Raw genomic sequence first — 19,366 nt, 5'->3', positions numbered from 1 at the left:
AGATCATGCTAACGACATCTTCTTGACATCCTATAATTTCATACTATTTGAAACTTGCACTTGAAAGAAATGGTGACACATGTGCGTGTTATTTGTAGCGTAGCATTCAAACAGCAATATCATGCTGGTGCATGTCCTACGAGAGTACAATGTCAATAAAATATTTCTGTCACACTTGGGTCTTTGGCCGTTACAAAATAAATTTGTAAAAAGTTTATTACCGATTTTATTTCTTGTGATTCACATGAGTAACTTTCCATTCGAGGTAAGGCGTCTCTATAGTACACGTATTTTAATTTACATGAATTTAAGTTGTGCACAAAATGTAATTCTAATATTGTATATCTTTTTAAGTATATGATATATATTTAATAATTTAAATTATTATTACAATTAGATATTAATGTTATATGATTATTGGAAAGATAAACAATTGATTTTTGAAACTTTTCATTACATTATCGCACTAATAATATTTATCGTTAAGTTATTTAATGAGTTTTGGAATTATGACAAGGTATGTGTATTGTAAATATTACAGATGTAGTTATATCTTTTTAATTATTATTTTAACGAAACTATTTGTTATGGTCAGGTACAAAGCTTATATCAAGCTATGGAAAACCATTGGAATATATTTACAAATGAATTTGAAGTGTGTATTCTTAAAGACTATACTAGTCAATCACGAAAAATTATAATAATTTATTCGAGTGAGTACATGCAAAGAATATAAAAATAAGTTTAAAATTCTACATATCTAAAAAAAAGCATATGTAAAAATCTAATGACTTCATAAAAAATAAATAAAAAAATGTACTCTCGAGATTGTCAAAACAAATAAACGAAATTGATTGGGCGGCTAATGCATAGGGCACAGTTGCTGGCGCTTAAATTTGATTATTGTAATTTAAAAATCTATGTAAAAAATTTGTTTTTTGCTGATCGCATAAACGATTCAAACAATTTTTTTACCAAAAATGTCGCAATTAGCTTTTAACATATATATTAACAAATTCGATGTCATCTGTGTCAGCTCTTATTCTACTGGCAAAACTTGCATACATAACTAAGCATGAACTTGGCAGCAAAAAAGTAAGATCTTTGCAATACTATCTGACGACAAGTTTACAGTAAAATTTGAACAAGATCTACGCAGCGCTGTCTAACGATAAATTGACGATAAAAATCGAGCAAGCTTTAAGTAATATTATCGTGTTTTTTTCAGGTATAAGACAATACAAAAACATGACACACATATTCGACCTTTAATTATATGTATAAACTTTAGTTATACATATAGAGAACCCGACAAATTTTACATGCGAGAGAAGAAACTACCTAGCAGCAATCCTGTAATTGTTGTATTCAGCGCAAATCTTATTCTGTTTTTGTCAATACGACGTCAACACTGCGCTAGACAGCTCGTCTCGGTTTCTGTTTTCAACCTGCCGTCAAATTGTATTGCTCAGTTTTTACTTGGTTTTTGCTACTAATTTGCTATCTGATTATAGGACTACATTCGTCCGTAATTTGATGTCAAATTGTATCTTTCGTTGTTCCATATTTGCTGATTTTTTTCATTAAAATTGTTTTACAAATCAACTTCTGTATGAAGTTTGTATCCTTCTGGCCAAAATTTGTAACAAAATTTTACAACATCTGTTTTCGACAGATTGAATTAACTAGATGTGTGCACACACATACATAAAATTTAAATACACAATGATATATGTATATATATATATATATATATATATATATATATATATATATATATATATATATGTATATGAGGCATTTTTTGTCAAGTGGATCACTGACCGTTCCAAAATTGTACTCGACATAGAATAATTTAGTTAAGTATAATTTTGGAACAATTAGTAATCGACTTGACAAAGAATATATATATATATATGTATATATATATATACATAATATATTTAAATTATATATACAGCCATTGACAAAATTATTAGGCCTATTTATTTAACAATTTTTTCAATTTATAAAAAAATACATAACATTATCTTTATAAATGTTATCATTTATTTATTAAGTAACCACATAAACTAATATTTGCTTAGTCCACCATTATTCTTTATGGCTTATTTTTTAGCTTACGCACATTCAGTTATAAGAAATATAGAAAAAACAAGAGTGCCTAATAATTTTGTCAATGGCTGTATATATACATATAAATTCGTAAATACATACATATATTGTATAAAATTACAGTTATGATGTATGTAGCGTTAACAATATATTTAATGCCTCCATTTATACCAATATTATTCGATCTCATATGGCCTCTTAACGAGTCACGACCGCGAGTCTTCTCACTGTCAATAAAATGGAGAATAGATATGGACAAGTATTACGTACCGATAGTTTGCTACAATTCAATTACCATTATGACGGGTATAATTATTATGATTGGTGTCGACAGTATATATATTAGCCGTACTTTTCATGCTTGTAGTTTATTTTCAATTGTTAGGTACGTATACAATTAACTTTTTTTATCAATTATCGCGAAAGATCATAAAAATTTTATTTCACAGTCAACAATTGGAGAAGATAATGTCAAAAGCGGATACCAAAATGAAAGTGAGCCGATACTGCGGATGTTATATAAATACAAATGTTAACAGATGCTGCGCGAATGCAATGTTTAAATTGGCATGCGAGCATGTGATATACCAGGAATACGTTATGTGTTTAAAGAAATATCAGATTGCTTTAGAGTAGTTTTTCCAAACAATTTTGCATGTGTAATTTATTTATAATACATGTTCGTAATATATTAAAATATATAATATAATTTACAGATTTGTCAATATATTGAATTCAATGTATCGAACGATGACATTAATCTCGCTGGCAATTAGTTGTGTGATCTTAAGTCTGGGTGGAATTCAAGTAAATATTTAAAACTATCATTTATACTTTTTAGTAAAGAAGAGAAAATCAATATTATTTTATTAATAATTACGAAAATATTAAGAAATATTAAAAATTATATACAAGTTACTTACTATAATACATTTTATATGTTATAGCTTGTATGTGTGTTGGATCAATTAGAAAATGTAATAAAAAATGGTGTACTAATTGTAGGTATTTTACTGCAACTTTTGCTCATTTGTTATCCTGGTCAAAAGTTGTTAGATGAGACTGAAAATGTGTTCTACAAAATGTAAAAATTTTTCTATTTTGCTTCAGTTTAATATTTATAATTTTAATGCTGATCATTTTAACAATTTTAAAATGTTAATTGTTGCACGTATACTTTTATGTACATTTTTTTGGAAATTATGTAATATTTTTTACTAAAAAAATACTTTTATATTTTTAAATCTATTATGTTTTAAAATTGACAACAAGTTTGAGCTTTTTTTATAAAATAATGTGATTTTAATATAAAATTTTTTTATGCATAAATTATTTATGTGCAGATAAAAAATAATATAAATAATATTAATATATATGTTTTATACTATACACTATATGCAAACATTATAATTTTTTAATAATAAGACTTTTTCTTTAAAAATTGATTTGTAATTGATAAGCAGTGCTTATACGCTTGCATTTGATAAGAGAACAATACAAAAAATTTTAATTTTTTGTTCAAATATAATTATTCATGAAATACAAATTCTTCAATTTATATTTTATAGATACGCTGTAAAATGGTATGCATTTCCATTGAAATTAAAATCTCTGTTGATTATATCTCTTCGTAAAAGCTCTATACCTTGCGGCTTAACAGCTGGTAACTTATTTTCATTATCAATGGTGACGTATGGTACGGTAAGCACTAGAATTCAGAATTTTGTACTTGCGATGTATAGAAAACAACTTATATATACCTTTTTATTTTATTTAAGATGGTGCGAGCAGGAATATCCTACTTCACGACATTTTTATCATTAAAAGATTAAATAATTCCGTATATTTTATAGTCTTTCTTCTTAATTCTGGATCAAGATATTTAAATTATTGTTGATATTGTGAAAGTTCCCTCAAGAACTTACAATTAGATTTTGATTTGTCACAAAAACACTTTAAGAACGATTGTACTTATATTTATATTCCAGCACATTTCACATTAATAAAGTAAATGTAATTAAAATAAGAGTTCTCGAAATGTGTTGTATTCACATTATATTCATAATTTTCAATTCTTTAATTAATTTCTTATATAATAAAACTGAGGTATACGTGAGACGAGAATGAGAGAAACCAGAATCGAACTTGGGATCCGCCGACTATGGCACGAATCGATTACTCTTACACATAACTTTGTATTAATATTTGTAACCGGAAAAATTGATCTATAAAATGACAAGACAGAGCAGGAAATGTCTTTCCTCATTTTCATGCTGAATTCTTACTGCTAAATCAAACGTATTGTTATCATTTTGTACACGTAAGTGTTTAGCTCTAAAAGTTATATCGCTACGGTAGCTAGATCATGTTAACAATTCTTGACATCCTATAATTTCATACTATTGGAAAATTGGACTTGAAAGAAATGGTAGCACATGTCGTGCGTATCATTCGTACCGTATCACTCAAGCAGTAACATCATGCTGGTGCATGTTTTACGAGAGTACCACGTCAATAAAATATTTTTGTCACACGTGGGTCTTTGGCCGTTACAAAATAAATTCATAAAAAATTTGATACCGATTTCACTTTTTGTACTTCATTTGAGTAACTTTCCATTCGAGGTAATACGTCTCAACACGTATTTTTATTTACATAAATTTAACTAGTGCACAAATTGTAATTCTAATATTGTATATCTTTTTAAGTATATGATATATTTAATAATTTAGATTAATATTACGATTAGATATTAATGTTATATGATCATTGGGAAGATAAACAATTAATTTTTGAAACTTTTCATTTCACTACTTCATTAGTCATGTTTATCGCTAAGTTATTTAATGAGTTTTGGAATTATGACAAGGTATGTATTGCAAATATTACTGATATTTTTTTTAATTATTATTTTAACAAAATTATTTGTTATGCTCAGGTACAACGCTTATATCAAGCTATGGAAAATCATTGGAATACATTTACAAATGAATTTGAAGTGCGTATTCTTAAAGACTATTCTAGTCAGTCACGAAAAATTATAATAATTTATTCAAGTGAGTACATGCAAAGAATATAAAGATAAGTTTACAATTCTATATATAAAAAAAAACATATGTAAAGATTTAATAAATAACTTCGTAAAAAATACATAAAAGAATGTATTCGAGATTGTAAAAAAAAATAAAAAAAATTGATTGGTCGGCTAATGAGTAGAGCGCAGTTGCTAGGGCGTTGGTTACTATAATTTAGAAATCTTTGTAAAAAATTTCTTTTGTTGATCGCACTAACAATTCATACAACATTTTGCCAAAAAATGTCACAATTAGCTTTTAACATATATATTAACAAATTCGGTGTCATCTGTATTAGCAGTAAACTCGTATTCTACTGGCAAAACTTGCGTATATAACTAAACATAAAATTGGCAGCAAAAAAGAAAGATCTTTGCAATATTATCTAAGGAATCTAAGGATAAATCCCTAGCAAAATTTGAACAAAATCTACGCAGCGCTGTTTGACGATAAATTGGCAATAAAAATCGAGCAAGCTTTGGGTAATGTTACATAATCGTGTCTTGTTCAGGTATAGGATAATACAAAAACATGACATACATATTTGAGCTATAATTATATAAACTTCGATTATACATATAAAGAGCCCGACAAATTTTACAATGCGAGAAAAGAAACCAGCAAACTATAGCAGCAACCCTATAATTATTGTATTCAGCGCAAATTTTGTTCTGTTTTTGTCAATATGATATCAACACTACGCTAGACAGATCTTCTGGGTTTTTGTTTTCAATCTGTCGTCAAATTATATTGCGCAGATTCTGCTCAATTTTTACTACTAATTTGCTATCTGATTATAGAACTACATTTACCCGTAATTTGATGTCAAATTATATCAGCAGCTTTCGTTGTTATATATTTGTTAGTTTTTTGTTGAAATCAACTTCGTTTGACGAATCAACTTATGTATGAAATTTGTATCTTTCTGGTTAAGATTTGTAACAAAATTTCACAAGATATGTTTCAGACAGATTTAGCTGGATGTACGCGCGCACACACATACACACACGCGCGCGCGCACGCACATACATAAAATTTAAATACATAATTATATATATATATATATATATATATATATTTATGCATTTATAAAAATTATAAATATATTCAATATAATTAAAATGTGTATAAAGTCATAAATACATACACATTGTATAAAATTACAGTTGTGATGTATTTAGCGATAACAACGTATATAATGCCTTCATTTACACCAATATTACTCGATATTATATCGCCTTTGAATGAATCACGACCGCGAATCTTCTCAATGTCATTCGAATGGAGAATAGATATGGACAAGTATTACGTACCGATAGTTTGTTACAATACAATTACACTTGTGACGGGTATAATTATTTGTATTGGTATCGACAGTATGTATATCACCCGTATCTTTCACGCTTGTAGTTTATTTTCGATTGTCAGGTACGTATATAATTAACTTTTTTTTAAATTTTATCATAAAAAATCATAAAAATTTTATTTTACAGTCAACAATTGGAGATGATGTCAAAACCGGATATCAAAATAAAAATGAGCCAATACTGTGGATGTTACATAAACGAAAATGTTAACAGATACTGCAAGAATGCAATATTTAAATCGGCTAGCGAGCATATGATATACCAAGAATACGTTATATGTTTAAAGAAATATCAGATTGCTTTAGAGTAGAGTTTTTTCAAAGAATTTTGCATGTGTAATTTATTTGTAATACACGTTCATAATATATTAAAATACATAATATTATTTACAGGTTTGTCGATGTACTGAATTCACAATATCGAACGATGACATTAATCTCGTTGGCAATTACTTGTATGATTTTAAGTTTGGGTGGAATTCAAGTAAATATTTGAAGCTTTTATTTATATGCTTTTTATAAAGAAAAAAATTATTATTATTTTATTAATAATAATTACAAAAATATTAACAAATATTAAAAATTATATACACGTTATGTAATATAATACATGTTATATGTCATAGTTCGTATATGTGTTGGGTCAATTAGATAATGTAATAAAAAATGGTGTAGTAATCTCAGGTATGTTACTGCAATTCATGCTCCTCTGTTATCCTGGTCAAAAGTTATTAGATGAGAGTCAAAAAGTGTTCTACAAAATGTAAGAATTTTTCTATTTTGCAATTTAATATTTATCATTAATGTTGATAATTTTAGCACTTTTAAAATGTTTATTATTGCGCGCATATTTCTATGCACATTTTTTTAAATTATATAATACTTTTTATTGAAAAAATAAAAAAAAATTTATTTATAAATCTATTATGTTTTAAAATTGACAACAAGTTTGAGCTTTTCTTATAAAATAATGTGATTTTAATATAAAATTTTTTTATGCATAAATTATTTATGTACAGATCAAACATAATTATTCATAAAATACAAATTTTTCAATTTATATTTTATAGATACGCCGTAGAATGGTATGCATTCCCATTGAAATTAAAATCGCTGTTGATTATAACTCTACAGAGAAGTTCTATATCTTGCGGTTTAACAGCTGGTAACTTATTTTCATTGTCAATGGTGACATATGGTACAGTAAGTACTAGAATCTTAAATTTTGTACTTGCGATGTACAGAAAGCAACTTATATTTACCTTCCTGTTCTATTTAAGATGGTGCAAGCAGGCATATCTTATTTCATGACATTTTTATCATTGAAAGATAGTTAATTCCACAAACATTTTATGGAATTGTTTTAGTGTCGCTAAACCTTACGTAATCTTAACGTAATCTTTGAGACATAGTAGTCATTAGTAACTGCTTAGATTTCGTCTATCGTTAGCACTTTAAAATTTACATTTGCAATCACATTTGCACGACTCAGTCTTGCAATTCATGTTAATAATTGTGAGCGTAAAAGAAGCATCTGATCAATAAAATAATAAGGGTAGCAAACGTGCGATGCAAATGCGTTCTCCCCTCTTATGGTTGTTACCTGCGTCTTTACTACGTGTCACGCAATATCATTATTTTAATGTGTGATACGTAAAAAAAATGTGACAAGTATTACTTTGGAATACGAGAGAAATAGAATGTCAGTTGTATAGTAATATAACGTTACGATATGGAAACAGCTATTTCGCGCTGACGATTCCTGATATTCTATAATTTCTGACAGCTTGAATTTAACAAAGAGTCTATAGCACATGTAGCGCGCATCATTCGTATCGTAGCTGCTAAACAGAAAACAAAATATTATGCTGGTGCATGTTCAACGAGAATACAATGTTAATAAGATTTTTTTGTCACGCTTAGGTCTTTGGCCGTTCCAAAGTAAACTTGTGAGAAATTTGTTACCGATCGTTTGTCTTATACTTGAAATAAGTTATTATTCGTTCGAGGTAATGTGTATCAATCAATGTTCAGACACAGTCAATAGAATATATACAATATCTCTCTTTCGTCACATGTGTTTCGGTTTAAAAGTTGACGTTACATGTAGATTTTAATGTTGCATGATCATCGAGACGATTCGCAAATGGTTTTTGAAAGTTGCTATCAATTTGTCATAACAACCGCTTTTGTAGTAAGACTATGGAATGAGGTTTGGAATCGTGACAAGGTAAGTTTTCTAACTAATATATACGTCACCCAAATTTAATAATCATTATCTCAATACATTTTTTATGGATATATATTTTACTGTTACAATCAGTTCCGTCGTTTGTATGAAGCCATGAACGATCATTGGGATATATTCACAAATGAAATAGAAGTTCGTATTTTAAAACATTATTCTAATATATCGCGGAAGTTTACGATAGTTTATTCAAGTGAGTACACAATAGCGTAACACAATTTTCAGAATAACAGTAACGAGAACGGAGATAATTACGGAATATGATTTAAGATTATTAATATGGAAAAACATATCTTTCATAAAATTGCAGCTATGATGTACCTTTTATGTTCAATGTTTATAATAATCCCGTTGACACCGACGTTCCTAGATATCATATTGCCTCTTAACGAATCGCGTCCACGAATCTTAGCGATCGAAGTTGAATTCAGAGTAGATACAGACGAGTACTTCGTGCTAATTTTTTGTTACACTACTGCTATAATTGTGGTGGGTGTAAGTATAATGGTGGCTGTCGATGCAATGCATTTCACGTGTACCACTCATGCATGTAGTTTATTTTCAATTGTCGGGTAAGTTGTGTCGCAGGCAACACGCATACACGATCGGTATTTATGTTATTTTGAAAACTGCTTCATAAGAATCATAAGTATTTCGCAGTGAACAAATTGAAAATATTACATCGACACAACATATGCGAAAGTGCGAATGCGACTTGAATGAAGAGCATGAGTTGTCGAGGAAAGAGCAAGTGTTATATCAGCAATACGTTATGTGTTTAAAAAAGTACCAGATTGCATTAAAGTAAGTCATGTTTTCTCAAAATCATTTTTTAAAAATTATACAATATTTTGTGTATAAAGCAATAAATTGCTACAAAATTGCTTTGCTCTGACTGATTCTTAGGTTTGTCGATATATTGAATTCAACGCATCAAACGGTTGCAGTATTCTTCTTATTGTTAATTTGTGCAACCTTAAGTTTGATTGGAGTTCGAGTAAGAATCAAATAATTATTTTTTCAATAAAATATTATAAAAAGCAAAAACAAATAGTATACATATTTTTTTAATTTATTTTAGATAACTTTGATTAAAAATATATTTTGCATAAAATATATATTAAATGTAAAAAAATGATTCTTATAGAAAAATTTATTATAATGTTACGCAAACTTCTTGAAATTTTTCATCATTTTTTATATACTCGTATTATAGATCGTCTACGTCTTAGGCCAACTCGAAGAAATGATCAGATTTACGTTTATAATTGTAGGAGCGTTATTGCAACTATTGATCATGTGTTATTCTGGTCAGAAATTAATAGACGAAAGCGAGAATATATTCCATCGAGCGTAATACTTGTTCTATATTCTTAAATACATTTATATACGCATTTACAAACGCGCATTTCAGAATATATTTTGTTAAAACAATATTTAAAATAAATTGTAATTTTAATTTTACTAACAATAAGTCGGATTTTAATTATTGATATTCTTTCCGTAAGTGAGAAAATACTCCACAATTTTAAAGTAAAATTCAGCAAAATCTTAACATCTTGGAACTTGTTTTTCAGATACGCAGCGAAATGGTACTTGTTCTCACCGAGATTAAAATCGCTGCTATTTATAACTCTTTATAGAAGTATTGTACCGTGCAATTTAACTGTAGGTAAATTCTGTCCGTTATCTATGTCGACTTATGCGACGGTAAGCGCAAGTTTCTTCAAGTACAGATATATGCAGTTTATGGACGATGACCTACACATTTTTATATTCGATTTAAGGTGATACGAGCGGCCATGTCTTACTTTACGGCATTTCTGTCGTTTAAAAATTAATTTATCCAAATTCCCAGTCGAAGACAACTCTAGGTTTACTTTAGAACTATTATTTTTCGAAGATAATTTTATACATGTTCACGTGTATTTTGCATGCATAAATATATTTATTTTAAAATTTACGAAACTTACTTGATTTCCTGGTACCACACCGCCCCAGAACGCAACGTCTACAAACGTTTTCGAATACGCTTCTCTCGCTTTAATTTTGAGATTATCTAAAGTGGTAGTGGGCGGAATAGAATTCCTACAACATGAGATAGATACCTACGTCTATAGGTAATTTCAGACGATCATTTTTATGTAGGAGAACGTGTAGATTATTACAAAGGCATATCCGCGATCGTGGTGACACCGCCAGCCGCGGCCGCTCGTGTTGCAGTGTAAAATCCTTCCCATTCGGTTCTTCCGGGCTCATTTATATGCACATGGGAGTCTATTATTCCAGGCATTAGCACTAACGAGCCGTAATCGTTAAACCGAATGCCGGGATATTTCTGAAACGTACACGTCGATTCGCGTTTCGTTTCCTGTCTCGGATGATCGATGCAAAACTTACCTGTGACAAATATCGTACAACGTCTTCACCGGTGTTGTACGATATTTCCTGTATTTTTTCATCGTATACGACTAATGTAGCCGGTCGGACGCTATTTGCGAAGACTGTTCTTTGAGACACGAAAGCGCAGATTCGCGAATCTTCTTGAAATTGCATGACGAGTCTTGTGTACGATCAAATACTAACTGCGTCTGCAACACGTAACTCGTGTCTATAAATAGTTTAGAGATTAAATGTCTTATCTCAAGTGACACAGCAGAGTGTACGATGTATATATGAAAGCACATACTATTGAATTGGTATGAGGTCATATTATGAGCAAACAAATGTAACTTCCATATTCAGAATTATTATTATTATAACTATTAAAAAAGAATTCATTGAATTGATCAATCTTCTCACAGTTTTTATAATTATAGACTTACAATGAGACTTCACTTTTTGAACTTGATTGAGTATCGTGTATACAGCGCATCTTGAGAAATTGACGCTGCAATCCGAATGGTGTCTTTTTACAGGACTAGAAAAGATGTTTTATTTTTTTGGAAATTTTTTAGAAAACGATTGTTTATCAAAAAACGATTTTTACAATATGCAACTGACATGATAAATACAAAACCTAACAACTATCGTATCCTATTAGTGAATTTTCAGATTACAGACTATACATTCTTGATATATGAACAAGAACACAATATTAATTTTGGCAAAATGTTAATAAATACAAGAAACCGTAAAGATATATCACTGTTTTTTTTTTTCGAGCATTTTATACCGACAAAATTTGCATTTACTAATACTGCAACTTGAGTTAGAAAGTGTAAAATAAATTATTTATAAATTTAAAACAAGAGAAAATATGACGCAATTATCTTTCATTGACATTAGGGTTATTCTACAATAGTAGTAGTAGATTATGGAGTAAGCATTGGACCTAGACTATAAAATTAAGGCGTTCTTATGTCCCAATGTCTATAAACAGCGTGTAAATAAAAGTTATAATGAGTCAATCGCACTAGTTTCCGCATTATTACTGAGCTCTCATTGGCTGAGAGTAAGTGTAGATCGTAGGAAATGGATTTCACCCATTTTGCTTAATCCGACGTTACTCTTTAATCCATTATTACTACCGCTATTATAGACGGACCTTTAGTTCTCAACTATCGTGTCACGCGATACATCAGCGTGCAAAAGTCATTCTGAAATGATGAGCGCAAAGTTACAATCTACTAAGCATAGCATCTAGTCAATTTAATAGCAACTAGACAGTTTTTAAAATAGAAGTAATATAACTGGTGCTATAACCATAGATGATATCCCGTAATTTTAGTTCTACGACTTCTAGTTTGTCGTTCAAACTCGTGTCACGAAATCGATCGAATCGCACATGTCGCGCTCCCTCATTTCCGTAGTGCTTCGAAAACGAGCAGAAGGGAGTCATGCTAGTGAATATACTTAGGGAGCATAATATCAATAAAAGATTTTTATGGTGGCTTGGTCTTTGGCCGTTCCAATATAAGCTCATGAGATGTTGGTTACCAATGTTGTTGTTTGCAATTCAAATAACTTATTTGCCATTTGAGGTAATGCGGTCATTATATTTCAATTTCTCAGTACATCAATTAGTTTTTAAAAATGTTGATCACATCAAAAAATAATGTTTTTCTTCGTATAATACATTTGCTAAATAGTAATTTGTCTGTAGATAGTAACATTATATATGCACAGACACAATGGGCAAATAATTTTTGAAAGCCTTTATCAAATAGTTGTATCGTTAGCTTTCATCACAAAGTTATTAAATCAGCTTTGGAATCGCGACAAGGTAATTATCCAACATATTACATAATAGATTTACTCTTTTTTTTTATTAATTTTTATTTAAATAAATTTCTTGTATGTATATATTTAATCATGTTGACGTACGAAAAAATCGGTTTTGCTAAAATTTAGTTAGATACAGACCTGAAAATAATTATGTTGAATATTCAAGTTTGTTGCTGGCATGTTAAAACTTTTTACAGGATCGCTCATCATGCTTGAACGTTCTTCATAATTGTTTTGATAAAACAATAAAATTATTTTCAGCTCTGTAAATTTTTAGATACTTCACCAAGACAGTTTATTTCGTGCATGTGTTTTTTTACAATTAGTTTCGTCGTTTATACGAAATTATGGAAGATCATTGGAATATATTTACAAATGAAATGGACGTTAGAATTTTGAAAAATTACTCTCATATATCACACAAATTTACAATACTTTATTCAAGTAAGTAAATTATATATTTACTAGAAAAAAAGATTGATAGAGAAGATAGTAACAAACGCACTTTGTATGTATGTATATATATATATATATATATATATATTAGGAAGGATAACATATATTTTACAAATTTGTAGCACTAACATACACAATGATGTCTTTGTTTATAATGATACCCTCATTAGGACCAATGTTTCTCGATATCGTATTACCTCTTAATAAATCGCGTCCGCGAAATATCGCGTTATATAGCGAATATGGAATAGATCGAGATAAGTATTTTTTCCCAATCTTTTTACACACCTCTATTGTGATCATTTTTGGTGTAAGTATTATGGTGGCTGTCGATAGTATGCATATAGTGTGTACCGCACATGCATGCAGCTTATTTCAAATTATTGGGTAAGTACGGGAAACTAAAACTTTCAAGATATTTTTGCACAAAATATTATTGCTCATGTTGCAGTCGACAAATCGAGAACATAATATCGAATATGAATACCGATAACAAAATGAACAAACTCGAACGTTACCCAAATGAAGAATATAAAATACTCAATGAGAAAATAATATATCGAGAGTACATCACGTGTATAAAAAAACATCAACTTACTTTAGAGTAAGAGATTTTTCTTCGTATGATCTTTCAAGACCGTTTTTTTTTTCTTGTACCAAAAATATGAATATGAAAGTATTATATTTAATGAAAATATATGATTAATTAAAATCATTATTAGATATGTCATCGTATTAAATGACACCCACAAGATTGTTGGATTTAGTTTTTTATTTTTAATTGGTGTGTGCTTTAGTCTATTGGGAATTCGAGTAAGCATTAAATATTTATATACTGATATATATAATTCTTAAATATCTAATTTCCGAATAACTAGCATTGATATATTACATTAAAAAATTTATGATATCGTAAATTTCGTAGAAATTTGATTATATTTCAGATGGTGTATAGATATATAGTACCTTTGATTTATTATAGATTGTCTATGTGTTAGACCAAATAGAAGAAATGATTAGATTTATGTGTATAATAACCGGAGCGTTATTGCAACTGATGATCGTATGTTATTCTGGTCAGAAATTAATGGACGAAAGTCAGAATATATTCCATCGAGCGTAATGATTATTTTATATTCTCATAAATTTTCGTAATTTTCGATTACAAAATTTGTAAATCGATTTTAGAGTATTTTAAAATATAATTGTAAATCAAAATATTTCTTTTATTTTAATCGCAATATGCATAAAATATATTACGCAAATATATAAAGTTCTGATATATTAAAAATTATTACGTAAGATTTTTCTTAAAACAGTCATTTTTTAACTTATGATAGTCTTTAGAGTTTGTACGATGCATATATATTAAAAATATAAATAAAAACTAAAGATATATCCTTTCAGATATGCGGCGGAATGGTACAACTTCTCACCAAGGCTAAAATCATTGTTAATCATAATTCTTCACAAAAGTATTGTGCCGTGCAAACTGACAGCAGGTAATTTGTTTCCGTTATCAATGGCGGTCTTCGCCGCGGTAAGTACAAGAGAAAAATAATTTACAGCATGTAAGAAATAATTCGTATGTTTCTAATCGTTTCCTAATCATCTTAAGGTGATACGAACGGGTATATCTTACTTCACGGCATTCTTATCAATAAAAAATTGATCAGTTCCAAAATATAAATATTTAATTAATTCTTCACTAATACGTCTTCGATTCAAACAAAAATGTACATAAAAATTCAATTAACATACTGTACCTTGGAAGATGAGAATATAGTATTAAATTAAAAAGATAATGTTTGCTATTTATGTTTTCATTTAACAAAATCACATTTATTATTAAATATACAACTCGTATAATATCAGCCGATGCGACTATAATCGTTATCACAGCATTTTGCAGGTAGACATTCGTAATGTCAGTCTCTTAACCAAATAACTTAACAAAACTTACTAATTATCGTAGTAAATAAATGCAATTGGTGACTTTCGTGCTTTCGGATGCAACTAACTAACTTTTTAATGTTCATGTAGGTTTACACAAGAATATATTTTTAAATAAAAACATTTGTTAAATCCCACGACACTTTAAATGAAACCATATTCCAAACTGTTAGCATACCACATCTAACAGGACATGGTTATGAAGCTGCACAATATCGTTATTGTTAACTAATTCTACTTCATTATTTTACTTATCATTTCTTTAACGTTAAAGTGTAACGTTCATATCTAAATAGATATGCTCCGAAGAAGAAATATTTCAATGTAAATATATTTCAATGCGATATAATTTAATAATTATTCTGCAAAGTTTACTTTCGTCCTTTTTCCGGACATGATAAATTAATTAAATATAAAAGTAAAATATAAATACGAACTGCTCTTATCTCTGAAATCTTATTTAGAAAATTCAAGATCCAAATTACATATTTAATATAATGCAAAATGTTCTTAGTAATCAAAAAGATTTATTAGAAGAAAAGTTGTTACGAATATTATCCGTTAGAAAAAGTAATAGATTGATATCACAATTAGAGTTCAAATATGATCTACATGTGTACACCCTTTTATAAACAAAATATTATCGAAAGGAAGTTAAGATGCTAACCGAAATGCATGAAATATTTAGAACGTAAAATATATCAAAAGTTTTATTTTTAATTTTTAATATTTAGAGATATAACTTTGTAAACCCAGAAAGTTTAGGAGATTGTACCTAATAACAAATTTCATAACTTCTCGAAATAATTAATTACGTTTTTAGAAGCGAGATTAATAATATAACAACCATAAATGGCAAGTTCTATTCGTCGGCGGACTTCGTTAATTTGTCAAGGCAATCATACGACTTTGATTGTGTGACATATCTGCAACATGAAGAAAAGCCTTCATTAGAGAGATTTCACATATTTATCATATCATTAATCCTGCAGTGGCACACATCTTTTTAGTACTTGAGAATGGTATTCAAGGGTCATTTGTGCTCGACTCGATTTTGACTCTTAAAGTGCTCGAAAAATTCTGTTAAAATTCACACATGTTCTTCTTTAATGTGATTACTAAATTATTCTACTATGTAAATATTGGAAAAAAAAGTTTGGAAAATTATAAAAATTATTTTCTACATCAGGAAAAGGAAATCATTAAAAACAGCATGAAGACGACTTATGCCACTGCAGGGTTTAATGACGCTGAAAGCAAAAAGCAAACAAAGATTACAATTTTTATAAACAGAATTGTCAGTTAATCGTTAAGAGAGCAAAGCAAAAACTAACCATGTTAATAGCTAAATGTTAATTTTAACTGCATTGTTTGCGTGACACAACCGTTTATGAGTTGGATCTCTTCGAGCGACATGAAGTATCAAGTTTCCAGGTTTGGCGCTCTTGAACATCTGTAACGCCTTGGCATGCGTTAGTCCATCCAATGAGGAACCGTTGATCGCTAAAATTTCGTCTCCCACTCTCAGAGTACCTTCAACATTACAGGTAAATTGCTACAACATTGCTTCGCTCTAACATTATTACATTGCATCTTTTTTATTCAAATGTATTAATTAATTTTATAATCCAGGTAAACTGCACATTAATGTTTCACTGAAATACGATACCTTCTTCCGCAGCTTGTCCACTGGACATAATATCCTTTACAAAGATACCCATGCGTCCTTTATTGCTGTCCACGCCGCCAACGATGGAAAAACCCAATTTCTTCGGCGCGCCTTTTTCCAATATGATCGTTAGCAGATCAATAGATAAACTGGATCCTCGTCGAACGGTGGGCGCCTCGGCGCTCCGTTTTCTCACGACCTGGAACTTCTTCATACCCGTCATCTTTTGAAGTCTGATAGTCGCGTCGTCAACGGCGCAAGGGATTCCAGCGTTCGTCGAAGATGACGCGTCGCCGGAGGAAGCTGACGGATTGATTCTTTTGTTCTTCGAGATCCACGCGTCGGGATCGCTTCGCGTTCGCGTCAAGGCGTTGCCCCACGTGTCGCCAATTTCCTCACCAAAAGTCGGATTCGGTTCTCTCGCGATCTGCAGCTCGACCGTGCCGACGCAACTCCGCAAAGCGTTTCGCGCCTCCGTCATTGACATGCCGCGTATCCTACGTCCGCAGACTCGGACAACTTCGTCGCCGATGCGAAATTGCTTCGACTTAGCCGCTACGCCGTTAGAATCCATCTTGGCGATCACGTAGAATGGCCTGGCCGCCTCGCAACGTTCAACCGAAATACCGAGACCCGCCGTGCGATTCACCGTCAGCTTCATGGTTTTCAATTCACGTCGTATTAAGATTTTATTAGCAACGGTAACAGATTTAGTAACGGAAGCGATAGGAACTGAGAGTTCGCAGATGTTTTTCTTCGCCGCGTTTCTCATCACATCTAACGTATCAAGTTCTAGAGTGGAACGTGATCTCTTTGGACTGTAATATCGTAAAGGGTTAGTCATCGCATCAGATAAGGAACGGATTTTACTAGCCGGTGGACTGTCTTTGCACGGGGACGCGGCATGCTCCAAGAGATGTAATACACTTGGACTCGAGCATTTTCGATTTTTAAATTTCTTGTCCTTCAGTAAATTCTGAAATTTTGCTATTTGAGATATGTTAATATTATTTTCCGGCGTTGCACAGAGTTTCCTTTCATCGTTATTGACTTTCGTTTTGACATCATCGATGCCGCGCGCATCAGCGTGGTCACATTGGAATGTAACACCAAGACCGTTACGGTTTGTCCCTTGGAGTTTCGTTAAATCCTCACTGAACGGAGCAGAACTCGTGGATGCTGCGCTCAGATCCTCGCGAGTCTTTGGCAAAAGATCTACTTCCGTCTTAAAATTAACTCTCATTAAATCCGGTTGGTATTCTAGAAAATCGGCAAAAGTATCCTCGTCGCAGCTGTCAGTGTCATCATCCTCTGACATTATCACGGTACATTGGGTTGTGGTCGAATCGTTGCAGAAAGGCTTGTTCGCCACGGTATCGATAGCGGCATCTGCCTCTTTGACCTTTTCGATCTTCGAGACACACGTTTCCGACGTACGTGGTTCGATTACAGTATTCGTGTCTTTTTTCCGCGAGATACCACCAAACAGCGATAAGTCAATGCCGCGATAATCGTCGGACGTTATCGAGAAACTGCGTGGCTTCAACAAAGGAGGTACCGCCGATTTTTCACTGTCTGGCGAATCCGCGCCGGCTCGCGTGCTATCCGAATCGTAACCGCTTTCGTCGCAACCTATGCGCAAATTGCTCAGCAGATCTTCCAGACCAGTCAACGAGCCGGAAGATAATCCTTGAGGATAGGAATTTCTTTTAGCTTCATTGACACTGGCATTACCAGCAGATTGAGGATCAGGCGCTCGTCGACTCTTTGCTTCCCCCGAAGACTTTGCATTCGCGCTCGTTCCAACGTTCTCCAACGTTTCTCTCGTGAGCATGTCACCCTGACGCGTCTTCAGGATCTCGTGATTCTTGAGTATATAATCCAAAACTCGCTGTTGCTCTTGAAGATCATGTATGCTGCGACTCAGCTGCAATTTCTTTTGGCGGAGAAACATTTCCCGATCTGTTCCAGCAAGCTCGCGATCGTCGAAATTCTCTGGACAAGTACCTAGAAACGGGATCTTTCTGATCGCTCCTTCACTGAGAGTTTTACCCATCGGGCAATGGCTAACATCGAGAACTGCATCCTCCTCTTGTATCGTCGCACTTCTCGTAGAACTCTTGTTATTAAGAGAATGATCGCCGCCGGTCCTAAAAAGGTTTCTCAGCGATTCTACTCTGGGAATTCTTTTTGGTCTCGGGAGTTCACTATTTCCCTAAAAATATTGATTATTCATGACGATATCTCTCGGAACAAAC

General features: G+C 31.2%; 6 protein-coding genes across 12 annotated transcripts in view; 4 read left to right on the top strand and 2 right to left on the bottom strand.

Annotated features, from left to right (window-relative positions):
- LOC105195873 (allantoinase, mitochondrial) overlaps positions 1-12,276 on the bottom strand; it is a 32,835-nt gene extending 20,559 nt beyond the window's left edge. For 2 of the 4 annotated variants that reach the window (XM_011161493.3, XM_026130461.2), the window contains exons 1-3: positions 11,204-12,276; positions 10,972-11,141; positions 10,777-10,891 (exon numbers count right to left, since the gene is read on the bottom strand). In XM_011161493.3, coding sequence (XP_011159795.1) covers positions 10,777-10,891; positions 10,972-11,141; positions 11,204-11,359 — 441 coding nt within the window. In that variant the 5' untranslated portion in view covers positions 11,360-12,276. Of the gene's footprint in view, positions 1-10,776; positions 10,912-10,971; positions 11,142-11,203 lie in introns of all 4 variants that reach the window. The other 2 variants (XM_039452069.1, XM_011161494.3) reach the window with 2 other exon arrangements.
- LOC120358303 (odorant receptor 63a-like) lies at positions 101-4,368 on the top strand. Of its 2 annotated transcripts, XM_039452075.1 has the most exons (8): positions 101-517; positions 596-713; positions 2,239-2,500; positions 2,565-2,747; positions 2,832-2,922; positions 3,063-3,199; positions 3,684-3,816; positions 3,894-4,368. In XM_039452075.1, the coding sequence occupies exons 1-8, from the start codon at positions 404-406 to the stop codon at positions 3,945-3,947; spliced, it is 1,092 nt and encodes a 363-aa protein (XP_039308009.1). In that variant the 5' UTR covers positions 101-403; the 3' UTR covers positions 3,948-4,368. The 2 variants fall into 2 exon arrangements, with proteins under 2 accessions (XP_039308009.1, XP_039308008.1); XM_039452074.1 differs by having other exon boundaries at positions 3,684-4,368.
- On the top strand, positions 4,975-8,118 carry LOC113006003. The gene is made up of 6 exons (XM_039452076.1): positions 4,975-5,171; positions 6,356-6,617; positions 6,683-6,862; positions 6,949-7,039; positions 7,182-7,318; positions 7,626-8,118. Exons 1-6 carry the CDS (start codon positions 5,075-5,077, stop codon positions 7,864-7,866), a joined length of 1,008 nt encoding a protein of 335 aa, XP_039308010.1. The 5' UTR covers positions 4,975-5,074; the 3' UTR covers positions 7,867-8,118.
- On the top strand, positions 7,869-10,771 carry LOC105195872 (odorant receptor 63a). The gene is made up of 9 exons (XM_011161492.3): positions 7,869-8,564; positions 8,666-8,785; positions 8,879-8,996; positions 9,114-9,375; positions 9,464-9,607; positions 9,710-9,800; positions 10,020-10,156; positions 10,381-10,513; positions 10,591-10,771. Exons 1-9 carry the CDS (start codon positions 8,421-8,423, stop codon positions 10,642-10,644), a joined length of 1,203 nt encoding a protein of 400 aa, XP_011159794.3. The 5' UTR covers positions 7,869-8,420; the 3' UTR covers positions 10,645-10,771.
- Positions 12,277-12,324: 48 nt separating the features above from the next.
- Positions 12,325-15,291, top strand: LOC105195874 (odorant receptor 9a). Its single transcript, XM_011161495.3, has 9 exons — positions 12,325-12,786; positions 12,909-13,028; positions 13,357-13,474; positions 13,609-13,873; positions 13,938-14,090; positions 14,209-14,299; positions 14,469-14,605; positions 14,894-15,026; positions 15,105-15,291. Exons 1-9 carry the CDS (start codon positions 12,643-12,645, stop codon positions 15,156-15,158), a joined length of 1,215 nt encoding a protein of 404 aa, XP_011159797.2. The 5' UTR covers positions 12,325-12,642; the 3' UTR covers positions 15,159-15,291.
- A 2-nt stretch (positions 15,292-15,293) lies between these two features.
- The window catches only part of LOC105195869, an 88,922-nt gene continuing 84,849 nt past the window's right edge, over positions 15,294-19,366 (bottom strand). For 2 of the 3 annotated variants that reach the window (XM_039452066.1, XM_039452065.1), the window contains exons 4-6: positions 17,109-19,323; positions 16,825-16,972; positions 15,294-16,365 (exon numbers count right to left, since the gene is read on the bottom strand). In XM_039452066.1, the coding sequence (XP_039308000.1) occupies positions 16,302-16,365; positions 16,825-16,972; positions 17,109-19,323 (2,427 nt within the window). In that variant the 3' untranslated portion in view covers positions 15,294-16,301. Of the gene's footprint in view, positions 16,366-16,773; positions 16,973-17,108; positions 19,324-19,366 lie in introns of all 3 variants that reach the window. The other variant, XM_011161488.3, reaches the window with a different exon arrangement.

This window comes from Solenopsis invicta, chromosome 7 (assembly GCF_016802725.1).
Source record: "Solenopsis invicta isolate M01_SB chromosome 7, UNIL_Sinv_3.0, whole genome shotgun sequence".
Taxonomy (NCBI): domain Eukaryota; kingdom Metazoa; phylum Arthropoda; class Insecta; order Hymenoptera; family Formicidae; genus Solenopsis; species Solenopsis invicta.
This window is presented reverse-complemented; position numbering and strand designations above follow the sequence as displayed.

Excerpts from the sequence above, each read along its gene's own strand:
- LOC120358303 (XM_039452074.1), top strand. The coding sequence starts at position 404 with ATGTTATATGATTATTGGAAAGATAAACAATTGATTTTTGAAACTTTT. Across the intron at positions 2,501-2,564 it reads AGTTTATTTTCAATTGTTAG|TCAACAATTGGAGAAGATAA; the intron begins GTACGTATACAA and ends TTTATTTCACAG. Across the intron at positions 2,923-3,062 it reads TAAGTCTGGGTGGAATTCAA|CTTGTATGTGTGTTGGATCA; the intron begins GTAAATATTTAA and ends TATATGTTATAG.
- LOC113006003 (XM_039452076.1), top strand. The coding sequence starts at position 5,075 with ATGGAAAATCATTGGAATACATTTACAAATGAATTTGAAGTGCGTATT. Across the intron at positions 5,172-6,355 it reads AATTATAATAATTTATTCAA|TTGTGATGTATTTAGCGATA; the intron begins GTGAGTACATGC and ends ATAAAATTACAG. Across the intron at positions 6,863-6,948 it reads AAATATCAGATTGCTTTAGA|GTTTGTCGATGTACTGAATT; the intron begins GTAGAGTTTTTT and ends TATTATTTACAG.
- LOC105195872 (XM_011161492.3), top strand. The coding sequence starts at position 8,421 with ATGCTGGTGCATGTTCAACGAGAATACAATGTTAATAAGATTTTTTTG. Across the intron at positions 8,565-8,665 it reads TAAGTTATTATTCGTTCGAG|ATTTTAATGTTGCATGATCA; the intron begins GTAATGTGTATC and ends CGTTACATGTAG. Across the intron at positions 10,514-10,590 it reads CTATGTCGACTTATGCGACG|GTGATACGAGCGGCCATGTC; the intron begins GTAAGCGCAAGT and ends ATTCGATTTAAG.
- LOC105195874 (XM_011161495.3), top strand. The coding sequence starts at position 12,643 with ATGCTAGTGAATATACTTAGGGAGCATAATATCAATAAAAGATTTTTA. Across the intron at positions 13,475-13,608 it reads ATTTACAATACTTTATTCAA|CACTAACATACACAATGATG; the intron begins GTAAGTAAATTA and ends ACAAATTTGTAG. Across the intron at positions 14,300-14,468 it reads TTAGTCTATTGGGAATTCGA|ATTGTCTATGTGTTAGACCA; the intron begins GTAAGCATTAAA and ends GATTTATTATAG.